The 18,027-nt window shown below is 46.2% G+C and overlaps 1 protein-coding gene across 2 annotated transcripts; it reads right to left on the bottom strand.

The window, feature by feature from the left end:
- Nucleotides 1-854: 854 nt before the first annotated feature.
- Nucleotides 855-17,483, bottom strand: LOC144094539 (CRISP/Allergen/PR-1-like). 2 transcript variants are annotated; one of them, XM_077628466.1, is made up of 6 exons: nt 17,431-17,483; nt 14,577-14,895; nt 6,827-6,917; nt 3,446-3,624; nt 2,698-2,810; nt 855-1,150 (listed from the first exon to the last, which is right to left on the bottom strand). In XM_077628466.1, exons 2-6 carry the CDS (start codon nt 14,853-14,855, stop codon nt 904-906), a joined length of 909 nt encoding a protein of 302 aa, XP_077484592.1. In that variant the 5' UTR covers nt 14,856-14,895; nt 17,431-17,483; the 3' UTR covers nt 855-903. The 2 variants fall into 2 exon arrangements, with proteins under 2 accessions (XP_077484592.1, XP_077484585.1); XM_077628459.1 differs by lacking the exon at nt 17,431-17,483 and adding an exon at nt 16,786-16,931.
- Between the last annotated feature and the right edge of the window lie 544 nt (nt 17,484-18,027).

Below are 18,027 nucleotides of genomic sequence, written 5' to 3'. Positions count from 1 at the left end.
GCGTCTCAGGAAATGAAGCAAACATGCAATGCATCAGTACATCTTATCAGCATTTCTGTAGGTTTCACACCACATGGCTTGAATGAAAGTGAGAGTAAAGACTCCGAATTCCAAAGCCTCAGATTTAAGTAGAATGACAGCAGTTATTTCCGAGCTGTAAGCATTCCTCAAAACATTGCAAATACTATACTTTGAGCACATTTTCATCAATAGAATATGTGCAAAAGCAAATGGGTCAGTGATGTAAGCGCCAAATACGTTCCTTTCGCCTCCGATGAAGGACGTTTTGGATCGAAGAATAAAGGATCAACTTAGCCTTTCAGCGATTGTCAGCACGGAACCTAAAACTAAACCAAACGAATGGCTATGTTAAACTCCCGTATGACAGTTACCATTAGCCCTGAAAACGTGTAAGTGGAAAAAGGAAAAATCGAGAGAGACAGAAGACACTATAAACATATAAAAACAAGGTAATACACCCTCTTACAACATAAATTATACAGAAACGCACACAAACACACACACATGCGCGCAAGCACGGGCGCGCACGCACACAAATGCACACGCGCATACACACGTACACGTACACACGCATACGCACACGTACGCACACATACGCACACACATGCAAGCACACACACACACGCAGGCACGCGCGCACGCGCACGCACATTTTGCGGTGTCAGTTCAGGTCAATCTTCGGCAGCTTAGCAAAAGAGATTCCCTGACTCCTGCAGCGCTATCAGATTATTTTTTTTTCCCCTGAGTTACTGTCCCAAGGAGAAAACCGGTTTTCTCGGTGGAAAAAAAAAAGAGAGAAAGAAGGAAAGCCTTACAATGAATCATTTTCCAGCCTTTATTCCTGCCTGCCGACGCAGTTTTTCATTGCTAAGCACAAACTACTCAGCACTTGTGACCAGCGTCCGTGCACCTTGCACGACGTTGCTGCCACGTGCGAGCGCCGGCCCCGGTGCCACGGGTCACGATCCAGTAGCTGAGGCGCCCCGCCGGCCTCTTCTGGGGCTTGTGGACGCGTCCGCTCTTCTTACGCGCTCTGCAGAGCCCAGTCCGCCTCACGCATCGCGAACCCGCCGGGCAGCGACTGCACGTGGGGCCCTCCGTGTACACTGGCCGGCCTTTGATGTTGCCGCTGCAAGCGAATCGAGCGGCTTTGACTGAGGCGCGAGGTTAGGAGCTAGGGTTATCCGCAAGAAGCAAAAGGCAGCCATCCAAAGGCTCTCTTCGGCAAGTGCCAGTGTTCACCAGACATGCATGCATTGAAAGGCCCGGTTGTGACTCGCTGGAACAAAGCAACGTGTAAATAGCTGCATCGATATCGTCTTATATGCAGAATCAGCCTGAGGAGAGCCTTCTTGTCGGCTTTCGAAAAGAAGCGTGTACACTGTGTTACACTGTACCCCTCCTTTGAAATCTACCCAACACGGTGTTAAGATCCTTTGAAGTGGGCTCTAAGAAGCGTATGAAATACATTACACAACTACGCCGACAGTCAACGGATTATGGTCGGCGCAGCATTGGCTCAAACAATGTTTGCAGATAAACTTAGGCTCTTCAAACTCACGTTTCAGCTAGGCTCTTCTGAACTTAATGCTTTATTGGAATGGCCTCGTGACGGCTGATGCCAGTGGCATCAAATTAAATTCTCGCCACGTCAATGCGGCGCTGTTTTAACGTCACACCAGCCGGCACATAATCAGGCTAATGACACGCTCCTGACAATATTTTAGTTGTGAACAATAATGGACCATATAGGATCAGTGCGTGGTAGCGCATTAACTTCTTGCACAAGGTTATCGTCCTCAAAGTAAAGAGGGTAATAAACATTACTTTCTGGCCCCCACAAAATAAACATTTCGACCTTCGTAAAAATAATACAGTGCTCTTTGCTCGTTGAAGGCGTGGAAGATGTGCCGAAAAAGCAGAGAATTTCCTACAAAACAAGGCCAGATGTTACCTTTGCAACGTGTGCACGTGTGCACTCCTGGTGTATTGAGCACACGTACCCAAGGTAACAGCTGGGCTTGTTTGTGGGAAATTCGCTATTTTTGGCATCCTCAAAACTTGCAAGGTGCCGCGGCGACTCGACTACTGAGCCGGAGTACCCGGGTGCTGTGCGATGTCAGTGCACGTTAAAGATCCCCAAGGGGTCGAAATTATTCCGGCGCCCTCCACTACCTGTTTCTTTCTTTCTTTCCTTCTTTCTTCCTTTCTTTCTGTATTCCTTTCTTCCTTTCTTTCTTTTTCTTTCTTTCTTTCTTTTTTCTTTCCTTTCTTTCTTTCACTCCCAGCTTCCTTCTTCCTCCTTACGGCGAGGTTCGGGTTCCACCGAGATGTGAGATGTCAGTGCACGTTAAAGATCCCCAGGTGGTCGAAATTATTCCGGAGCCCTCCAATACGGCACCTCTTTCTTCCTTTCCTCTTTCACTCCCTCCCTTATCCCTTCCCTTACGGCGCGATTCAGGTGTCCACCGATATATGAGACACATACTGCGCCACTTCCTTTCCCCAAAAACCAATTATTATTAATTAATTACTGAACCATTTCCTTTCCCCAATTGCCAATTTTTCTGAGTGCTACCTTTGGCTTGCAGCTAGCGTAGATAGCCTAACAACACGCAGTATCCAGCTGTGACACCCCACATATATTGGTCCTTACAAGCGTAATGGCATACTCACCTATGAGCGTAGTTGCAAACGTAATGCTTTTGGTACGGCACTGCGCCAAAGTCGCCCTTCATACGGAACATGGTGAACCCGCATCCCAGATACTGGGTGTCCGCCCATATTACCTGCATCCGAACAAATGAATAACAATAGCAAATGGTCAGCTAGAATACATTATGTTAATAATGCTCATTGAGGTAAGTTTATAGCACCCTTCATTTCATTGCTACGTAGCAATGACCACGCACGAGTTAATTCCCACGCAGTACGCGGACATTCACAGGTTAATCATCACACGTGTATGGTTTCCGTCCTCTTTTTACACGAGAACTACTAAAGAATATACCGTAATATCTGACTCTCCACAAATAAAGTTGACAATCTTCCAGGTCCAATAGCCGTTTTTCCCTGAACAGAAGTACTCAAACCACTTGCGGAACCATGTTTCACTTGACTATTGCGAAGCCTTTCTTAAAAGACAACGTCCTAGAAGCTCTCAACTTTGTGTCGGTAGCAAAATCTGAGCACAGGGGCGCAAAATGAAACTGCGTTGCAGCTGGCTAGTGCTGCAGCAAAGCATTTCAGCAGCGTGCGAAAATATCCTGGCCCATTACGAGTGCCCATGCCACCGAAATTGAAGGCGAAAAAATTGCATATGCCATTTAAAATCTACAGACAACACGCAGCGTACTCCAACGTACGGGGGAAATTGCGATTTTACGACAGACAGACATCAGAAAGTCCAAAAACACGCTAATACCTGAGTGAAATGTCCCGTATGGCGGTCGCTAAAGCTCGGTTCAAAATTTCGAACTTGGTACGGTGGGTAGTTCCGGTACTCATTGAACCACTTGTCGATGAAACGTAGTCCATCCATTTTCATCACTTTGTTCGAGCGCCGTTCCGATGCCAAGTTCTGGCCGGTTAACCTGAAGCGACCTACAAAGAATATTAAACAAAAAATTAAAGGCAAGCTTCCTGGCTTCCGCTAAATATTGCAAAAAGAGGGCAACAGCTTCGTGCTATTAATTTTTACCTCCTACATGTGCTTATACTGCGCTCATTTCCTAGGCAGGCTGCTCCCGTGGGCTGTTGCTTCTAAACAAATTCCCTTTCGAATGAAAATTTGCAAACCAGTTGCGATGCATCCATACTGCGAGGATGCAGGCTTATGCTTTCGTGCGATACAAGAATAACTCCCAGTAATAAAATTTTAAGCACCTCTTTTTTTACCCGCACTTTTGACCACGCACGGGCTTCATAAAATTGAGTGGGTGGCTAAGCGTTCTACGCCCGTCATTGATGCCACATCGCCTATAGCCATGAAGTAGTGAACTAAATACAGCGTGCATGATCAAAGGAAAGTGCATTATGTAAAGACAAGGAAATGTTCCATCGTGTAAACTGTGGTGCCATTTGATTTTAGAGAACAAAATATAACCCGCGGTCATCAGTTACATGTGATCAACGATATGTATTACTATATGACAGCCAAATTGTTAGATTAATAAGAAGAAAAGCGTCTTTATTAATGTGAAAAAATTACTTGGCTATGTTCGCGGTATCGTGTTCGCAGAAAGTGGACGCAAAACGTGTCGGCAACCCTTGCGTCGTTCGAGGAAGAGTTAGGAGGAAAAGAATGATTGCATGCGATAGAAGATTATAAAATGCCAATGCGCGTGAAATTTGGTTCATGTGGGGCAATTCGTTAATTTAGTAGAGGCAAAAAAGTCGATTAGACGTAGAAATAGTCCAGATGTCGATCTGGTGGGTGGACGTCATAATAGCCATGGACGTCGAAATTGTGGAAAATACGCAACCAAGCCGGACGATAGTTTGAAGCAGATTAAAATGCGATTATTTAACCATAATTAATCAAACAAAATGGTTTGGCTGATGTGGAGTAATTAGAGGCGAATAAAAACCGTGGAGGTCGATGTAGTGGGAGGACGTCGAAAGGGTATAAAATGAACAAAAAAAGGTTAAGAAAGAGTAAACCAGGTTAAACATGTGTTAATTGATGTAAAAGTAAAAAGGAAAGTACGTGATGGAAAAATGCTGAAAAACAGAGACGAACGAACAAAAACGCTAAGACGTCACAATAGTGAAGAGAAGAGAGGCGACGAGTGTGGAAGAGGCTCAATGCTTTCGCATTCTCCTAGTGCGGGTCGCGGCAGTGTTCTCTTTTTTTTATTGCAGTAACACAAAGGAAGCAGCTCTGTGTCCTAATGCATTTTTTTTACTTTGCTCGTCATCATCATCAGGATCAGCCAAACTAAGATCACTGCAGTGCGGGGCCAATACGCGACAAGGCAGAGCAGCACTGTGTATGTGCGCTCTTTCTTGTCCTGCTCCTTGCCCGCGCTGTTCTACAACTCATATTAAGCTCTTTTATCTCCAATCTTAGGCCGCATAGGTGAGCACTTAGAGAACACAACAGTGATATGCTTTTCTTTGGCAATTGCCGGTTAGCTCAATTTGGTAGAGCGACTGCTCTGGTGAAGCGGTAGTCCCGGTTTCGAACCCCGGACCAGGACGAATTTTTATCTACGAGGTTTCTGAGAAAGCTGCATAGCTTTCCTTTGTTGCCGCATGGCTGTGCTCGAGTGGATGTCAATGAGTAATTACTCCCTTATTACAAACCTACTACACCTTGGGGGGATTCCCCTAAAGATTTGATAACTAGAAGGTGCCGGCCAAATGTGCTTCAGCAGCTTTTTAAAATTCCGGTGATTTATTTCCCACTCTGGGGGTCTCCTGCGAATACTCGTCCAAGAAAAAAGCACTCCCCTACTGCTTCCACCACCTCTGTTGTCAGAACGGAAAACTTTATGCCTGCAGTCCAGTGTCTGGAAACCCCAAAACGGCTTTGACGGTTTGCACATTTCGAACCGCGTATCCACGTGGAGGTAATCTTTTGCCTGCAATAAAACAGCAAACCGAATAGACTAGGCTTCTGAAGGACCGGTCTCAGAGCATCCGCCAATTCTGCGCGCGGAGATCAATTTTTCCCTTCAGCTTAGCAATCCCAGCAATTCGGAAATCCTCGCATTTTGGAATCGTACTGCGAGGGGCGTCACTGCATTCGAATGCGGGCGTTGTAGCGCCTGGGTGATGGGTTTCAAATTTTTTAGGTGGTTATAATACTATTACGACATTACTCTGCAATTTTGCTCCACTATATGACCACTGAAACTATCGCCTTTGGTTGACAAGGGCAAAATCCTTCACGATATGACAAGTATTTCTGCGCCGTAGGTATTTTTTTAATACTTTATTGAAGTACGCTTTGTATACGAACTCATTACAGTGAAATATTGTCACGGACTTGCGGAAGTCCCACGACGGGCCAACACACTTCAACCTCCTCCTCCTTGCTTGCGCTTTCTTGCCCGTCGCGGAACTTCCGCAAGTCCGTAACAATATTTCGTAGCATAAATTACATTTTTTATCTCCTGGGGTCATGTCGCTGCAGATGTGCACCGCCGTTCTACTTTAGATGGAGGGAAGGATTTCAGACGGACGAAGAGAACTTGCATCTGCGCACAGAAAGCTCAAATTAAATTAAGAGAAAAAAATTGCGCTGCTGAAGCACGTGAGCTTTGGAAGCTGCGAGAAAAGGCGACACAACACTGATGATTCCTCTAGCGCAAAGAGGACATACACTAGAAGCGCACTTCCCCTCACACTACAAAGGCTGCACACGCATTTCTTTGAGACACGTTCGCTGTGCGTCACCATATCGAAAGAATGCTGGACAGCTGTGGACTCGACCTGACAAGCGTGAAGCTATTACTAGCCTTCTCCGCGTCTTTTTGAGATGGGCCAAAAAAAGCTTCTCTTGGATTTTCTACATACACAATGGAGAGATAGAAACAATGTTCAAACACATCCTAAAGTTTTTTTTCTTACCGCGCAATTTTTTCCCCGTTGTTTTCTGTACTGCGGACCGACTGCACCGACGAAGAGCGAGCGAGCGACAAGCCTGGCTAAAATTAAGGGGAACAATAAGGCGGAATTCAGCGCACAACATGAGCCTTCCCGGGGAAGGCGCAGTTTGCGTGCAGGTGCGCTGCAGGCACGAAGCGACGGTACAAGAGAATTTTGGTGAGGTGAGAGGACACAAGCGGTGCTCACTTACGGGTGAACCTGGCATCCGCCGTGTCGTGGGCGATGTCGCCGCACTGGTCGGCCAAGGCCTGCGCTACTTCAGCTAGGCCGTCGTCCCAGACCTGCAGCCATAGCCGCAAATAAAGAAGGAACAGGGCTCGTTGGTATGACACTGGCGTGGGAGCGGGTGTGCGTGGGCAGGACTATGCAAGCCAAGTTAAAAGAAAGAACCAGCATTTTTCGTAAACAAGCCACTAATTTCTCTCGAAGTTGGCAAAAAGATGGAAATTTTGGTTGCGTACTGAGGAAAAATCATAATGAACAACAGCACAACTCTTCCTCAGCTTAATTTTTTTTCGGATATGACTTGCCTTTTAAAGCTGCACATCTTCTCTTTTATTTTTTTCCCATAACATTGGCCACGCTGCAGAAAACCTAAGCCTTTCAAGCCGTTTTCATGCACCTACCGGTATATTAATTAGTCATATATGGCGCATTTCTAAAGAAGCGGCGTCCTTTGCCTGGAGCTCCAGAGCAGCGATTACAGGTGGCGCTTAGAACTAAGCAAAAGCGCAGGAGGGTTGTGATTTTTCCAAAAATTATTTATTTTTAAAATACCCCGGACAATAAGTCCAGGCAAGCTGGGCATGTCAGTCAGTGAAATCACAAGAAGCAGCATGGCAAAAAAAAAGAGGAACAAATAGTTCAGGAGGGTGTTTTTGCGAGCTAGTTTGTTTAACACTGCTTAAAACGGAACAGCCCAAAACGCAGGACGAAGAGAGTAACGGACAACACAGGTGCTTTTAGGCACCAATAGCACTGGTTGGTTGTACCTCACAGGACAATGGTTTAGGTAACTGACTTCAACCTGTTATTGGGCGTGGTGAAAACTTGTCTGTTTTTAACCATTATAGGAGTTAGAGAACTACGGGGGGGGGGGGGGGGTGATTCCGTGTTCATGTCGCAGATAACAGCGTTAAATACAGTAAGGGGTCCAGACTGAGTTTGTGATCAATTATACAGAGAAATATTCTAACCTTAACTTTTTCTTCGAGGTTCTACTCTTTACATTTTATTCATATCCATTAAAGTTGGGAAAGTTGTGGGGAGTGAACCTTTGCATATGCATCAAAGATAAACCTAACAGCTCTTCTCTGTATTCTTTCCCGATTTTGTATATTAGGTTTAGTATACGGGTTCCGCACTAAGCATGCATATTGGAGTTTAGGTCTTATTATAGAAGAATAACAAAGTGGCTTAACTTTAGGAGGTGCATTTTTGGCTTGTCTAAAGTAGCATACTTTATAAAACGCGGGAGAGAAATTATTGCTTATATGAAAGTTCCACGACAGATTGCTCATTATAGATACACTTAAATATTTGTGGGTAAATAATTGTTCAAGAGGGAATGAGCCTAATTTAAATTGATATTTTTCCGGGTTATCGGTACATACGCACTTTCGTAAGCAATCGGATGCATGCTACACTGGTCGCACCGTTTCAAAGCACTGCTCACAGCATTGTTCGGGTAATTCTGATTTTACTTATTTTTAGCTACTCTGAACAAAACACAATCATCGGCGATCAGTACATATGCAGGGGTGGGCTAATCACTTCCTCAGTATCACTGATATATCAAAGACAAACCAGACGGCCATATACATCTCCCTGCGGAAGACCAGGTGAAACTGGAAGACATCGCGAAAGTTGACCACCCAGTTCAACAAAATGGCTACAGTCATTTATACATGTTAAGCAAATATCGGGAATGGCAATTTCTTTAATTTTTAGAAATAGTTTATCATGCGGAACTTTGTGGAATCCTTTGCTATTCTACAAAAAAAAATGCATAAATTTGATCTCGAACAAGAAACAGAAGTGCTAATTGATGTGTAAAAGACCCTGTATATGTGGTTCGTGAGTTTTGGGGGAAACTGACCTTCAAAATTGTTCTCGAGTGCCGTCCTGTACAAAATTACATCGTAATTGTGCATGAATATATTAGATAAGTCGCAAATAAATTTCATTCACTCTAATCGAACACGACTGAACAAGAACACCCTTAAAGGGCTTGACAGGGGCCACAGGCCTCATTGTAGACAACCGGCAAACAGCGCGCAGAAACAAAATTGGACCAAATTGAATCTGAGCGATCACTCTACGAAAACGAAGTACTCAATGTACTTAATTAATAAAACCTACAGCACTCAAGGTATACAAAGGGACAAAGCAGGAGGGCTAAAAGAAAGGACACAGCAATAAACATATGTAATAAAAAATGATTTGCGCATTCCACAAAGAGCGATAACGGCACTTTAGCAAATATATGCGTTTCAATATATTTATTTCGTAGACGACGTAGTGCAGTTACTCAACAGTTTTGGAGTGAGTGCTTTTGTTTATGGTGGTAGCTGAAATCGCAACATTCGATAAAAGCCATTTGTTCTAGGGGCTGTATTTTCTATCGATTAATTTCATTTTGCATGCATTTGGCCCTCTTCTATTGGTAGCTGCTCCTAGTGACGTAGGACTTGCGAGAAGATGTCACGCCGGTCGTGTCAAAAACACGCCAATGATGGCGCTTTCTTGCATGAACGCGTCTCGCGCTCACGTCGCACTGAATGACGATGCCCACAAATGACGGAGTATGACGACGCGTTTTACACGCCTGACGAGCTTTACCGGCGTTAATCCAGTTTCGGCAAAGTAACTGGGTGTCGGTCGGCTGTCAGAATAATTGGCGCAGCGTGGTGCCTGTGACTCAGCCGGATGGATGCGTCGGTAGGAAGGTGGTTAACATGGGGGCCGCCACCAGACCTCCTGCGTCTGCGACTGGCCGTTCGCTTCTCCGCCTGTTGTTCCCATACAAAAATATCCTATGGCCGGCTATAGTTAACTGGCCCAAATAGCTATAAACCTTTCCTATGGCAGTCTATAGCAGTAGTTTCAGGCGGATATAATTTTCTATAGACAGCTAAAAACGTTTGTATGGTTCAGAAGCTATAGCTCTAGTGACAGATTTTTCAATAGCTAGCTGTAGCCGCCGCTTTGGGTATGTATAGACGATCATAAAAGGCCATAGACGGACATAGCTTAACATGAAGTTTTTTTCATAGACGCCCAAAGGACATTTTTGCATGGGTTGTTTCGTCACGATTGACATTGCTGCCATGTGAAACAGATCGTTACAAAACGCGGTTCTATGTTTAGGTATCTCCCGCAATTCCAAGTGCCGGTAATGGACTCTGTTACGCTTCAATGGTTCGAAATAAAACCCAACGTCCATTTTTTTTTTCAAACTCATTTTTTACTGCTTCATCACCGTTGCTGCTTAAATGTCAGAAAGCTGAAGTAAATCAAGTTGTTTGAAAAGAAGTTCGCTTGGTTGTCACAAGAACCATCTGGAAAATTCCGAGAAGTCCTATTTTGTACCCTAACCACCGTAATATAACAGTGTGTTAGCATCTCATTCCTAGCGATAGGATTAATTAGGCATGAGAGTATGAACTAGCTAAAGACGTTTTTTTTTTCCCCAACTGTATACTGATTAGTCAGACAACGCTCTCTGACACTAAATGCGATAACATTCCTTGGTCGCATGCTTCTTGCAAGGTCGAGGGTTAGGCTTACGAGATTCTTTTCCTTACGTTCCTTTTTATTCACCAGGAGGCAAGCATTTATGCCAGTGGAAAGCGAGTTTTAAAGAAGTCGGTCCGTTTACTCCACACTGAATCCTGGAGAGCACAACCAACAGCACAGGCCAGTTTAGTCACACTGCGGAACCAAGATCTCTCCCGCTGGTCTCTACCCTTTTTTACGCGAGCTGCGATCGCCCTATCTCATCTTCAAAACAACCGAGCTGAAACGCACGAGGGAGGAAAATGACTAGTAGAAGATAAACTTCAATGGCCATAGGTTGTGGACTTATGCCCAACACTCTAGCAGCGTCCGCAAATCTTCAAACTTCTTCCTGTCAGACTCGGAATGCAAGAAAAGTGCACCACCTGTTATACACCCAAACTCACTACATTTAGGCGTCCAAGTGTAACTGCTGAGAAGCGTGTTGTCCACTGACTTCAAATCTCGCGCCACTCACGCAGCCGAGCGCGAAGAACGGAGCTCAGCGCTCTAGATAGTCCTTCCTCGAAGGCTCTGACGTCCGAGTTCAACGGCAGAGCACTCCAGGCGCCGCAACCAAGTTCTGGACACACTTCACGATTGTTTCTTAGGCCCCAGAAGGTACTGCAACGTGAAAAGACATACGACCAGATTTGTGAACCGGGAACCGCGCTTTCTAACGATCCATTTCAGCTAGAATGCATTAGGTGAGCAAAGAAACACCATGTGGGAAGCAAATGGCCAATCACAGACACGGCCGGGATGGTCACCGTGCCGCAGCTAGCCACTCTCCAGCCCGTCTAAGTCCCATGGATCACGCTGCGCCAGTTCTTCGTACAACCGACGCCCAATTTACTTTCCGAGGCGGGACTAGCGCCCATAAAGCTCGGAAGGTATGCAAAAATTGTCGTCGTTCTCCTCATTCATCGGCGAAGGCGTCGGTCTCCCCGTGCAGCTTGGGCGCGGCACGGGTTTATGCAAGTAAGTGGCATCATTGGTGTGTTGTACAGCCACGACCAACGGAATGTCTTCGCCCAAAGCCTACGTCACTTGAAGAAGTGACTAATGGCAGCGAGCGAAATTAATGGAAAATGAAATTAATCATTATAAAACACTGCCTCTGGTCTGTTTTGTAGCAGCATGGCAGATTTCAACAAAACTATTGATCGCAATTGTATCTTCTGCTTTTCAACTTAATTTACACAGAGGCGGCTTCGCAACGACGCAATGGGTGATGCTACACAGTCTGCCCCCCGTGCTTGCTCTAGTCTCATAGCTTTGAGACTCTAACTCTAGTGCTGCACAAGACTTAATGAGAGCAGATAGTATCGCTTTCTGTAAGTCTTACATAAAAACCTGATGTATTTTGAATGCTACAAGGAAATGCCGTAACTGCGCTGCATATACACAGACTTGCTAGTTGAGGGACACTGCTTATATATAAACTGCGACTCCTCGTGCAGTTTTTCCTAAGCACTCATGTTGAGCACGCATATGCTACAAACTTGTTGAAATGATGATCAAACGAAGGCAGTCATGTAGATGCACATAGTCTTCGAGTGCGTTTCCCAAGACTGGCACTGGGATTGTTAACAGATCTCACTTCTCAGAAATATTGGGAACAGTGACGTGGATTAAAGACCATTGGAGGCATAAGGGAGACAAGACAGCCTCGCCGCTGGAGTGTAGCTCACCAAAAAAGCGAATGTTATGAGACATATAAGTTCGGGAAACGTGGTCTGTGGTCTTTTTGACCCCAGAAATAAAATCTAGCTGACTGACACAAATCCAGCAACTAGGTCGAATACTGTGTTTCTCTGAGTCGAGAGTAACGTATGTCGAACGGAATTATCCCCGGAAACGGCACTTGTAGCCGCGGTTGGAGCACATCGTGGATATGCCACGCAGGTGCAAAGCCTTGCATTGTAATACACACTGAAGGGTGTGAAAATCTTACTGAGCTTGCCTGTAAAGGGACACTCTATCTTAAATATCTAAGTAAAAGCGCTTGATACAATTCAAGCATAGATTGTTCGAATATACGCCACCCTCTTTAGCCTTTTCTCCGAGTGAACGCGATAAAGGTTCCCTGAAAGACTGGTTATTGTACACGTTTGGCGAGCGGTATTGATTGCCTTACTACAAAAAAAAAAATTTTTTCAGTGGCAGACAGAAAGTACTACAGTCTGCGTCACCCTTGTCTAGAGCGCCCGAGCGGTGCACTTCCCTGCAAATAGAGTCAGGTCTTGTCGCAGCCGCTAGGTTCCAGGGGCAAAACTTACTCCGGAGTAATGCCGGATAGACCCGCAAACAAAGCAGACACGACCACTTGGCCCAGAAATCAGGGGCTGCTCCCTAATATCAGTTTTTATTACCAAGTACACACATCCCGAGCGCTCTGCACAAGGGTCACGCGGACTGTACTACCCTATGGCCTTGAGGACGACCGTCACTGAGGTGTACTACTGTTGAGAAATACTAACGCCGTGTACACGCAAGTAAAAATTAGCCTGACTGTTCACTGGAGCCTCGCATACAACAGCGAATGAGATGTGTCGCAGAGAACGCCAAGATTTCGCCCTTTATGTCATCGCCATAAGTGATAAGTGAAGTGTAGGTACCCCAGTGTCCAGCGAGGCAAACGTTGACAAAGCAGGGCTTCATGTGCGACGTAAAACATACTGGTCATCCTCAACTGACGTGACTATGGTCCTCCGGGTTAAGTAGCCGTACTTCAGTTAAATCTTTTGGCTAACCTAATATCCTCTCATCCACTCGGGGTGGTTTCTTGCAGTGCGCTGCCACGTGCATCTTCCATTCCGTGAAAAAGTGCCACTAGTGTGCGGTCTGATCAATTCTAGTGTTGCATGGATACCATGTAGTTAATGGCGCTCTCCGAAAAGTAACATCCAGGCCGAGAGCCCACCATGGAGCAGGGGACGATTTCATAACATTCGAGCTACTACTTACTCTGCATGGGCGAAAATTATTCAGAAAACACGCCGATCGAGCTAGCCAGGGGCACACAGCGTGATCGAAGGCCAGCGCAAACATTTCATCTTCGGGCGCCGAGGTTTTAGCATTTGTACCGATCTTGGTATGCATTATAAATGTCTTCCTTGTTAACTTCGTTGTCTTCTGAACGAAACTGGCGTAATTAACGCATAAATGCAAATGCGATATCATCGAGAAACGTGAATATTGTGTGTAATATATGTTCGAGCTCAAAAAATCTTCAAAGCTTATACTGCCCCTATGCATTTTCAGCGTTGTAGGATGTGGACTTTCAGAATTTTAAATTTCCTACTAATTTTAATGCTGTAAACTACATTTCAACGTTTGTTTTCAATCAGCAGGTAGAATTCTACTGTTTAACTACAACAAACTTTATAAGGTCTGGTTGGTCTCTTGATTATAGGCAGACCTGCAGGACGGACCGAGTAGTTATTTCAATCTACGGGCCGCAAATGCGGCTCAGCGATAAAGAATCTCGCCTGGCGCTCATTGCTGCGAACGATCCGCGCGCGGTGCGTTTCGGTGCTAACGAATCATTTGATCCAGCTTCCATGAGGAGTAAAAGTCCTGTAGCATTTCAAAATTGCGTCTGGTTCATCGTGTGGATCATTTTGCAACAGGAAAATTCAACCAGAGCGAAAGCTTACTCTTGCAATTGATATCTCTCTTCTATACAACTACTGGCACTCTTGGTAACTTGTTTCAGTATTTTATTTAAAAGCAGATTCGAGAAACGAAGTTATAGCCTACGCACCTAGCGACGTAACCATGTTGCTTCGCTATGTCTTCGCTACACTTGGAACCTCACCTTTACAAGTCGACTAAATACGGTTACCGTTTGTTCCTTCGAACACCAGCATAATTTCCATGGCATGTCCGGTTCTTAGTAACCGAGTATAAGGAGTACTCTTTTTTTTCAGCGTTGGTCGACTCCTCGACAAGCAACTGGTACTAATTTGTTTGTGCCTGAGCTACCCCAGCCAAAGTGCATAATACATTCCCTCCGTGATAGCGCAGTGGGATCGTTCTTGATTACCACGCTTGGGCCCCACTATTCACGAACATAAGTTATAGAATACTGCCACAGTTTCGACCTCGCGTATTGATAACAATCCTCCGACCCTAAGCCTACACTACGATGAGCTCACCAGTTCGTACATGTTAGCCGCGGGCTTGTATCTGTTCAGCTGACCCATGGCCACCAGGCTGCGGAGCTTGTTGTGGCGCCTGAGGAACGCTTTCTTGTCGGCGCTCGACAGGCCCCGCATGAGGATGGTGCAGTTGCGGTTGCGCGGCTGGCAGGCCGTGTGAACGACGCCGCTTCTCGTTTTCAAGTAGGCGGTCCTGCAGGGTTGTTGTGCCTGGCCGACGATGGGCCAGCCGGCGAGCAGCGAGGCCGCCAGCCAGAGGGCGGTTGACGGCCACATCTCGACCACAAGAGCCGCTCCGACGGCCACACACGAACCCCTGTGCATAAACGTGCGGTTGCCACGAGCACACCTTAAATACAAGAGCACCGTTCGAAAATTTTCGTGAGACGTGTTTCAGCGGTACTGGTACAAAGGAGAATGCAGCTTTTCGGCATCGCGTTCACAAGCCGAGAACAAGGCCGAGCTTTTGCCTCATAATATCACTCCCACGCAAATGATTGCATTAGGCTGGGGAGCTGGAGGACCGTCAGTAAGGTATCGTTTACTGTTGCATTGTGTATAAAGTTAGAAAACAAGGATTCATGACATAATATGGCAAGTGCCATTAACACTAACTACGCTCCATCTCACCTCCTTCCTGTCTTCAGGGGCCAGAAAGAGAAGTACCAGCTCAATTTAAGATACATTTGCCTTCTTCACGGATAAGCAACAACCTAAAGATAATATCTAACAGCACTGAGAGGATAGAACCACTGTCAGCTGACCATTTTCCTCAGAGTGCAAGGAGTGACGATGGGCTATGCATCACACATCCCCACTAAAATTTCTGGCTTAGCGCTAAACGAGAAATGTCCCGCCGTTTTTTCACAGACTCATTAAAAAACGAATATTTGTAAAGCAGTATCGTTTCTGCGTTCGGTTTACTTTATTTAAGAGGACAAATTTTTCCAAAGTGTAGAGTGTGCTCTTCAGTTCGAGTGTGTGTTGTCAATGAAGATTTTTTTTTCTTGTCCACTTCGGCTATTATTTTATGCCTCCGGAGCTGTCCGCGTGCCTGACGCTGCAATAATTGTGTGCCAAAATCTGTCCTTGCACGATAAAACCGAAGAACGCGCCACTGGCAAACCCTCGAGCTCTGGAACTAAAAAGAACTTCCAATCTCATCTTAGAGCAGGAGTGGGTTCAACTTAAGGGTTAAATTTACGCACGAGACCTACTGCATGTAAGACGCAGCATCATGACCCGTACTCGCACCTCAGCCCGCAATGCTCCGTGAACGATGACGAACGTGCTTACTACAGGAATTTATTTTTATAACGATGATGTACGATAAATTTTGATGGCGCAGGGGCACCGTTGGCCAAAAAGCGTGTTTAGCCACAAAAAGGTGTTCGCTCTGCTTAAGGTAGAGTCGGAGACTTATTTCCCAAGAATTTCACCTCAGTGTGGCCGAAGCACCAGGCCAGGGGAAAGCTCGTACCTATTTTATCATCTGTAGGTACCTCACGGCACTGAGGATCTAACTTCGCCCCTCCCGCATGCGAGGCATATGCGAGGCATATGCTCAAACTACAATGCCACTGCTGCTGCGGTCCTTCTTTTTATAAGAAACGTATTGCACTGGGAATCTTTTGAGCTGCGGATGCTGCGGACGAGGTAATACAATCTTGATGTAATTAATTACTAGCTCAGCCAAATAAGTCACAAATACCCGTAGCAGCAAAGAAAATTCGCTGAAAAATAAGCAGCTGAAATGACGCTTACTGGCGACTACCTATCCCATTGTGACGATACAACTAAAGACAAGATGTAGAGAAGGAACCACAAATAGGCGCTATTGTAAAATATTTCTAATGCAAAGAAGAAGGAAGTGCGACTATGGCTCGAGCCAGTACGTACTAACCAGTGGCTACAACTTTTGAGAAAGCTTGGGGAAGCGCGTAGATTTCTTAGTGCATTCGCTGGACTTCCGTTGTTGTGTACAAGTGAGCGTGCACGCAATATACTTGATACTTCAGCATAAATAGCAATTCTTAAGCGCGCTGCTTGGATAATTGAGGTGTTAATTATGTGGAACTATAGCGAAGCCAACGTTTTTTATTCAGTTTTCTTCCAAACTGGCTACGCATCATTTTTTTTTTTTGCACCGCTAGCAAAAGTTAGAAAGTCTGGAATTAAACGGAGTGCAGATTTTTTTGCTACTTACCGTAGCAGCCTGTGCCGGTTGAGAAAAAATGTGCGCCGAAGAAAAAAGAAGTGATGAGAACACAATCTATATATCAACCCGAGTTAGACGAATTCGCAGTACTACCATATCTCGGGACGGAGGCTTAAAGCTAGGTGTTAAATCGACGAGGATGGAACGCACTCTGACTGCGCATGTCCAAGTGCAACTCCAGTCCTTGTTTGCCAAATAGGCATGCAGTGTCAAGGCGCGAGACCGACGCAGCAGTTTGGCAATGGTTTAGGCTTGTAACCGAACTTGAAGCGGAGACAAAACAACTGGTTATCTGGACACCACTGGTCGTTGTTTGTTTTAGCTTGCTCGGATCTTTGTCTGCAATGCGGCGTCGGTGGGCCGTCACTGCGGGAAGCGAATCGACGCCGCTTAAGTTCGCCGCACTATCGAATGTCCTACAGGAGCGCTGAGCCGCGTGGAATGCCGTCACCGGGGCGGGCGCGGCGACGCCGGCGTAACGCGATTCTTAACTGGTGAACGCAAGCGGGCTTTTGCACCCCGTGGTGAAACAAGTGCACTGACGCATCCCGCTAGGTTAGCATCATAACTTCGCCGGGGGCTACTTGCGCGACTGTGGCCGGCCGCGAAGCGAGGTGGTTCCAACCCACTCACCAGTAGTGTTGCGCCCCGGTGCCAGCGCCCGCAGTGAAAAACACTGGGGGTGGTCCGTCTCTCCCGGCTCGGTGCACAGCTGCCAGAGCCGTGGCTGCCCCCTTTGAGGCTGCTGTGGCATGCGGCCGCCGCGCCTATTCACGGAGGCAGCTGCGTCACGACGACCCAGCGTCGTGCATGCCTTCGCTGGCCTGCGCGTGAAGAGAGCAAGTGACCGGAGAACGAAGGGAAGAAGGCGCTCGAGTTGATGAAAAGTCCCACGCCTGACGCATATCGCACGTTCCCTTTCAGTGCAGTGCGCCCCTACGAGGTACTTGGGGGTGCTGAAGCGAGGACGCCGTCCGAGGGTCACATTCATGTCTGCCGGTATAGGGAGCAGCACTCGGGGAACCTGGCACGATTTGTGCAAGACAAAACAAGACGATATCGCTTGCATCCCTTTATTACTCGAGCACGTTTGTAACACAGAAGTCATTGCAGTGAAAGAAGGCACACGGCGGAAGCAAGAATCGAAATTATGAAGCAATTATTCTGGTAGTAATTTCTGGACATATTTGCAAAAATTACGCGCATTCCTTACGGCATTCCTTTTCAGTG

The sequence above is a fragment of the Amblyomma americanum genome, chromosome 1 (assembly GCF_052857255.1).
Source record: "Amblyomma americanum isolate KBUSLIRL-KWMA chromosome 1, ASM5285725v1, whole genome shotgun sequence".
Taxonomy (NCBI): Eukaryota; Metazoa; Arthropoda; class Arachnida; order Ixodida; family Ixodidae; genus Amblyomma; species Amblyomma americanum.
Note: the sequence above shows the minus strand (reverse complement) of the source record. Positions and strands in the feature narration are given on the sequence as shown.

Bases quoted from the DNA above. Each gene is read 5' to 3' on its own strand.
- LOC144094539 (XM_077628466.1), bottom strand. From the start codon at position 14,855: ATGTGGCCGTCAACCGCCCTCTGGCTGGCGGCCTCGCTGCTCGCCGGC. The intron at 6,918-14,576 runs GTGAGCTCATCG...CTATGGCTGCAG, and splicing joins CGGCTAACATGTACGAACTG to GTCTGGGACGACGGCCTAGC. The intron at 2,811-3,445 runs GTATTAGCGTGT...GTTCGGATGCAG, and splicing joins ATACGGGACATTTCACTCAG to GTAATATGGGCGGACACCCA.